The following is a 7117-nucleotide window of genomic DNA, read 5'->3' as shown; positions in this document are numbered from 1 at the left end:
TTAAAGAAAATGATGATGTTAATGTTAAACGATAAAGTACTCTCGAAGAATAAAGGCAGGGAAACGCTCATTGAACGCTCCTACAGTAAGACTACAGTAACTCAGGAGTTAGAAACTTGAGGGACAAAACCATTTTGTGCAAAACGAGAAAAGCTCACCGAAGGCGATGACGTCATTCGAGTTTTTCTTTTGTTGCTTCAAATGCATAGTTTCAAATGATTTAATGCTCATCAATCTCAAGCAAAGCATATCAATTTCATGATCACATCCGAAGTAAGTTGGCAGTATGGACCACGATGTTGATGATGAGTGGGCGGTTGTCCACGAAAAGAACATGGAAACAAATGACTATCACAAAGGACTGAGCAAATTTACATACAATTGAAAATCAAAAACTAGCAATTAGAAAACGTTGAAATATGAAAAAACTAGAAAAAAAACATAGTCAGCGAATCAATACTCTTGTAAGGCAAGATGCGATGCGCAAATTTGGCATGAAGAAAGCGCTTCTCTTAGCCTATTAAGACCAATAATCGATAAATAATAGAAAATTACAGGCATTACGCCATCAAACTCTACATCTACTGTACAGGGATATAATAACAGGGGCAGGACTCTAGCACTCTGATGACATGCACATTGCAAAAAGAAACAATTTCAAAAAGAAAGGGAGAAAAAAACGAGACAAAACAAAAAAGGAGAAGAACTGAACAGTTGACATCCCGATCATCTGTGTTTCTACGCGCATCGGCGGGCGAACACGAGAACGACATCAACCAGTGATATGAGAAGAATATGGAAGTGATTAAGAAAATCCAAAACAAAGAACAGCTGATCACATATTATAGGCAACATAAATCGGATCTAACTGATCATGCAAAAAGTTCTCTCTGAGCAGATGTCGCTGCTTTTCACCACGTGAATTTAAGGGGATCGTATTCGGGTCGACAACCACAACAACACCAACTATCAAGTAGTGCTCCTCGAGAACCTGAATAATTACAAATTTCACTTATTCATCATTAATAACTAAACGTTAAAGCAACTAATTCTTTAATTATTATTAATTACTATTATAATCAAATAGAAGGGAAATTAAACAACTAACAATTGATGTAAATTTTAATGATCTTAAATTTTAAATGTGTCAACCTCAACCAGTGAACGAAAATTCCTATTTTTATGACTTTGACATAAGCCACTTCTTCAATAAGCTGCTGTCCCAATATATTTTATTGAGAAATATAGAATTAATGGATGTGGATCGACTTCATGTGTGGGAACGATCTTTATGGTTAGTTGGTGTGAGAAAGTTCCAAAGTTAAATTTCACGTTTAAAAAAAAACTGTTTCAGCCACCCAAAAGAACTAAAAGTATACTGATAGGCATTCAAACAGACATTTTGACAGAGTTGAGAAAAAAAAAGAAATGCGAGAAAAAATGAAAACGATTACAAAACTATTTCGATAGAATTATGATTTATTTGTCATACAGAAATGAAACGTTCTGTAAAAGAAAAAAACAAAGGAAATGAAGGAATAACAAAAAAAATTAAATAAAATGATTAGATAAAACATTGAAATAAGTCTCAGAAGTACAAAGAATTGTCGAAATGTTAAAAAATCCTCCGCACATGTGTGACAAAGCGTCAAGAATTTCAAAACTCACCGAAGAGGTCACCGCAGGCACCAGATCTAACGCGTCATTCTCAGCTCCAGTACATTCAGCAACAACAACTATTAAATGACTCCACGTGAACACAGCACTGGAACAGTTCTTGTAGGTCTGGCACATTTATCAAATTTTCAATTTCAGAACTCACCAGTCTCCTAGATATTTATGACATCGAGTTACAGTAGACTCAATATCAACTGGATGATATCGCATTCCACGAAGCATGAGGGTTTCTTCAAGTGCACCTACGACAAAAACTGCATCGTGTAGTTCTCCGTCTTCGGTTATTGCTTGTGTTTGTCGTAAGAATCCGAGATATCCCGTACGAGCGAACCTAAGAAACACTTAGTTAACAAAACAATATGAAACATCTTATCAACGTTTAAAAGCCATGGACTTCAGGAGCCCATCAAATGAACATAATAATTCAATGCAATTCCGTTGGGGAGTGATTCGTATGTTATGTCCAAATTAATGGAAGGTCAAAATATAAAATAAAGTATGAGTAAGATCTCAAACTATTTATTCAATCTGGCCTTCTTTGATCTAGTTTCAAAAACAAGGTACATAGGAGGAAAATGCGGTAATTGCCACCGAACGCTTCTATCGAAAGAGCGATTTTAAGAGTATCTCACTTCGTTTCAATGGAAAATGGAATTCGAAATTATCCACATACATTAGCGAAGAGCGGAGACACTGCTAAATTTGTCGATGATGCCAAATTGGGGTTAACCGGACACATGATACCTCTCAATGACAGTCGTTGGACAAAAACCATATGCGACCTGGCTCCCACGCGATACAAAACGCACTAAAGGAAGACCGCCGTTCTAATAGTTAGATTTTTCACGATTTCTTTAGAACGAAATATGATGCTCTTCGTGACTGTCGACCAGAGAAAAAAACCCAATGGGCAACTCTTGCACGCGATCCGAACAAACAGCAGCGCCGTAGACACACGTTCAAGCAGATCGAAGTTTAGCCAGGGACGGTTTAAATCATTAAATGTTCCCAAATCTCAAACATTTCTTTTTTCCACTTTAGGACCTCTATTGTTTATTAATAATAAAGAAATTACACATTACCTCGTCATTGTGTCGCCGAATGCAAGCCGAGCGTTGAAATGATCCGTGTGAAGACTCGTCTCTTCGCCATAAACCGTGAAGTAACCCATAGCATTGTGTGGAGATGAAACCTGCACAAAATCAATATATGCTAAAGGAATCAGAAATGAACTGCAAGAAGAAATGGTTTAAAGAACAGTGGCAAAAAAGAACAGAGTGAGAAAAAAAAATTAGCCAGAAAAAAGGCCAGAAAAGTTAGCCAGAAAATTTGTTGGCGGCAAAAGTAAGTTCATAATTACATCTTGTATCCGTGAAAAGAAAAACTGCTGTATCTTCAGCAGAAAATCCAGTGTAAAACATGCATACCCATATTTCGCCGAGATGTGAATCTGCACATTGTCCTCGAGTTTCCGGATTCGCTATAACCACTTTTACTCCAGGAAGAAGCTAAAATACATGTTCTTCGAATACCGTGTTATATTTACAGGGACAATAAGCATAACATGGGCCAGAGAAGAAGAGGAAAAAATCAATAGTGCATAAATCGACACGGAAGTTTTATTACTGAATAGCCCTTTAGAGGCATCACCCCACAAATCTGGGGTGGCACGGGTTTCAGGCGGGTAATACCTATACGGGGTCGTAGATTGTGGGGAAGAGGGTGATTCCAATCACCTCTCCCTATATCAGTGTAAACGGACGACCCCGGAACTTTTTCTTACGACGGCTTCTCTTGCAGGGCCCTTGAGCCCCAATCCCACCTGCGATTTGTCCGAAAAGGTTTTCGAGAAATCGCAGGCGGGAGGGCGCAAGGGTGGCGCGCGCCAGTAGAGGAAGTCGTAAGAAACAGCGTCCCGGGGTCGTCCGTTTCCACTGATACAGGTAGAAACGGACAGAATCGTCCTCTTCCCCACAATCCACGATCCCCTACAAGCATTACCCTCCTGAAATCCGCAGCACCCCAGACTCTTAGAGTGATACCTTCAAGTAATAGCCTAATATAAATCGACAAAAAAAAACAGATTACAAAATGCTCCCGAAAGGCAAAAGTGAAAATGACAGACGAACCTTTCCGCTTTCCATCAGCAATAAACTATGAGGTGCTCCTTTGCCAACCAACGTCACCCGATCATTCCTCAGTGCTCGCGCGTCCACATACACACTCGATGGATCGGGGCCAGATGCACCCTTCAATGGTGTGTCTGATCAACATGTGTTTGGAGGAAAAAATCTACGAACAGTACCTGCATGCAAATTGCGGCATTCACTCTGCATCCGAACGATGTGGATACAGCTCTTGGAGAAAGTCCTAGCGGGGCAAATATGCGTGAGAATGCGTTCACTAAATTGGCACGCGGTCGCTCCTCAGCTACAACCACGCAAGTCCGAACACTGAAATTCCTCCTATTCAACGAGAACATTGTCACAGCAGTCGCAAAAAATTTCTGCCAACCAAGCCAAGTTCAATCCTTTGTCTTTGAGGGTCGATACTTGCGACGCCAACTCTTGAATACATATTCCTAATATTCCGTAAGTGGTGAATGTATCACGAGCTGAAGCGAAAACTACTAGAATTCATAACAACGTACGGTTCCGAACGAATCGGAAATAATTCAGACCTTTCAAGTTAGAAACTGTCATTAGCCATAGTGACGGGTTTGCTTCCACCTCAGCTGGTGGAATAAGAATCGTGTGGTGTCCAGAATAAATACTAGATAGGCACCATAAGGCAAATCCTAGACCAGAATAGGGGTCCAGACACAAGGCGACATGGCGCGAAGGATATAGCTCACAGGTGACCTGGAAAAGGATAGGCGGTTCAGTGACGTCCCTAACCAGGAAAAATCATCATAACTTATAACATAGATGAAACACAAGCTTCACTCACCTTCAAACTCCTGCACATACTCAGTGCTCCACCCACACTGACAATAACTCCTACCAGTTGTCCGGTGGTACTCACAGAGAAATCCTAAACAAAACCAATTAGTTGCCATGCAAAAATATTAGTAAAGCTTAACCAATACCAGGTAACAAGCATCAGAAGGCAGAGGTTCCGACGGTTCTGAGCTCGTTTTTCGCTTCCAGGATGCTGGGGAATCTTCGATGTCCAAGATCATCGGCCAGGCTTTGGAGTCTACTCGATGAGCAGCTTCTTTGCTCTGAGAAGAGCTTGTACAGTGTAAAATGACAGCAGAGGATTGCACAACAAAACTTTCTTGTCTCAACCTAACAAGTCATGATATATTATTAAGAGCAGAATCGGTACTGTTAAAGGAAAGAATGAAGTGCTTTCAGACCAAATACAATTGATGATAGTTTAGACCATTTGAGAAAAAAAAAAAACTGAGAGCTTTCTTTGGTCTACGCAATTAAAAATCAAAGTTCTCGCACGACCATGTACAGTCTACAGTAACGCAACTTTCAGTACATCTTTTTCACATCATTTTATCTCTGATTTCAATACAGAAGGAAGGACTAGGCGTTGTTTTGTTTGGTCCACCACATCCGAAGTGTAATGCTTAACAAACCAGAAACAAAAAAATGAAACATCAAAGAAAAATTAGAGTAAAAACAACAGAAATATACGAATTACCTTTAGAAGTTTACAAACACTGCTGTTGGACACTATCGCCACTGCTTTGCTTACATCGACGATCATCCGTACGGACGGTAAAGTGGTCTGAAGCGAAGAAGCCGACGGTGCTCGTATACATACCGGAACGACGCCTAAAACAACGATGTTTAAACTGTTTCTTCAAAGACAAAAAAGACGTTTGCTTTGATTAGAATCTCCTACTCAACTCACGAAAACTTATGAAAACAAAACATTTACCAGCAACAAGGCAACCATAAAAGGCAGCAATAAAGTCGATGCCAGGAGGGAAAATTAGCGCCACATGATCGCCGACATTTAACCGACCTCGTTCTACAAGGAATGCACCGATTCGTTCTGCTCTCCTTAATTGTGTAAGTAAATTGGTGGCGGTATTTATAGAGCTCTCAATGCGCTCCACACAAATCACGCACTTCAGAAGGCTGGCGCATGTTGCTGTATCATGTTCAGGATTCTTGCTTGTAACAAGAGTGAATAATCTGTGATCCGGCGACGAAGAAGCCCTCGATCGAAGAATTTCCAAGAGATTCTAAATAAAAGTGAAGCTTTCTAGTTTGGCAGGAAAAAGAGAGAGAGAGAAAGGTAACATCGTGGACTAAGATTTAAAAAGCAAAAGAAGCCGGAAAACTCTGACATAACAAAATAGTCAATATAATATACTATAAGGAAGAGTGGAATGCTCAGCAATGAAAATATGGAAAGATTTTTTCAGTTGAGAAGACAACATTTTCGGATAAAACCTTAAAGAATGAAAAGGAAAACAAATGGTGAGAAAAAGGGAAAACAGGACAAGAACCCACTAACCATGTCATCTTCTTGCCCTAAAGTACGACCTTGTGCTCCAGCAATCCTTACACCTTGCACCAGATTCCCCACAAGCATCGAGGCTGGACCGATATCTGGTTGCACTTCTCTGCAGAAAACTATCATAACCTCTACGAAATGTGCCAGTTCAATATTTTATACAACAGTGATACAGGAAATTATCGCGCTGAAAGTTTTTCCTAGAAAGAACCTCTTCTTTGACCTCACAACCTCACTTTTTCTCAACATGAAATTACAATACTTGGGATTCTTAGTAACGTTGCAATACTTCTTTTCTTCTCCCAATCAAGAAAACAATGAGATAGTTACTAGCAATACTAACCTAGGCTTTGGTAAATTAATCACACAGCTGTGTGGGCACATTAAAAGTGTCGATGGATGTAACTCTCCAGCTTCGAATCGTTGCCTTGTCTCAGACACATGAATTCCTCCCAAAGGTGTCTAGAATTAGTATTCAAATAATTTTGGGCAGCTCAGAAACTGTTAATGGTAAGCACAAGAAGAAAAAAACTTCGCCGCCCACCTTCGGTAACTGATTAGCTGGGACGAGGGCTAGGCAGTAGATGCCTACCTGATGTATTGCGTCTACAGCTTGCAGCACTCGTGACATCCACTGAAAATCAAAAGCTAAAACTTGAAAATCGCCAGCATAAACCTCGCGACAGCATCGAAGTAAAACCAAAACCAGGTTACTTTCTCGACAATTCACAAATTCACTGCAATAGTCAGTAAACTCACAGTGAAGGCATCCTCCTCACTGGCGCCAGGCTTTTGTTCTGCTACTATCACTATCCTTTCATCACGAAGTACTGATACAGAAAATACTGCTATTCGTCCTCGGTAAACAAACCTCATCGGTTCTACAGCGAGTACGGTGGCTGAAAACTGGCGATGAATCAATGAACTAATAAATAAAAACGCCAGAAATTATTGCCGC

The 7117-nt window shown here is 40.2% G+C and overlaps 2 protein-coding genes across 2 annotated transcripts in view; both read right to left on the bottom strand.

Annotated features, from left to right (window-relative positions):
* Positions 1 to 24: 24 nt before the first annotated feature.
* On the bottom strand, positions 25 to 336 carry RB195_005005 (uncharacterized protein; the record flags this gene model as incomplete). Its single annotated transcript, XM_064177270.1, has 2 exons — positions 25 to 80; positions 159 to 336. The coding sequence occupies 2 exons, from the start codon at positions 334 to 336 to the stop codon at positions 25 to 27; spliced, it is 234 nt and encodes a 77-aa protein (XP_064034395.1).
* A 499-nt stretch (positions 337 to 835) lies between these two features.
* The window catches only part of RB195_005004 (uncharacterized protein), a gene marked incomplete at both ends in the record, with an annotated part of 28416 nt that continues 22134 nt past the window's right edge, over positions 836 to 7117 (bottom strand). Inside the window, 18 exons of the mRNA XM_064177269.1 lie at positions 836 to 991; positions 1669 to 1765; positions 1823 to 2008; positions 2760 to 2869; positions 3105 to 3185; positions 3807 to 3926; positions 3983 to 4130; positions 4192 to 4291; positions 4358 to 4538; positions 4627 to 4710; positions 4766 to 4900; positions 5335 to 5468; positions 5575 to 5699; positions 5769 to 5884; positions 6160 to 6268; positions 6503 to 6621; positions 6704 to 6793; positions 6919 to 7058. Coding sequence (XP_064034394.1) covers positions 836 to 991; positions 1669 to 1765; positions 1823 to 2008; positions 2760 to 2869; positions 3105 to 3185; positions 3807 to 3926; positions 3983 to 4130; positions 4192 to 4291; positions 4358 to 4538; positions 4627 to 4710; positions 4766 to 4900; positions 5335 to 5468; positions 5575 to 5699; positions 5769 to 5884; positions 6160 to 6268; positions 6503 to 6621; positions 6704 to 6793; positions 6919 to 7058 — 2231 coding nt within the window. The remainder of the gene's footprint in view (positions 992 to 1668; positions 1766 to 1822; positions 2009 to 2759; positions 2870 to 3104; positions 3186 to 3806; positions 3927 to 3982; positions 4131 to 4191; positions 4292 to 4357; positions 4539 to 4626; positions 4711 to 4765; positions 4901 to 5334; positions 5469 to 5574; positions 5700 to 5768; positions 5885 to 6159; positions 6269 to 6502; positions 6622 to 6703; positions 6794 to 6918; positions 7059 to 7117) is intronic.

The sequence above is a fragment of the Necator americanus genome, chromosome I (assembly GCF_031761385.1).
Source record: "Necator americanus strain Aroian chromosome I, whole genome shotgun sequence".
NCBI classification, from domain to species: Eukaryota; Metazoa; Nematoda; class Chromadorea; order Rhabditida; family Ancylostomatidae; genus Necator; species Necator americanus.
This window is presented reverse-complemented; position numbering and strand designations above follow the sequence as displayed.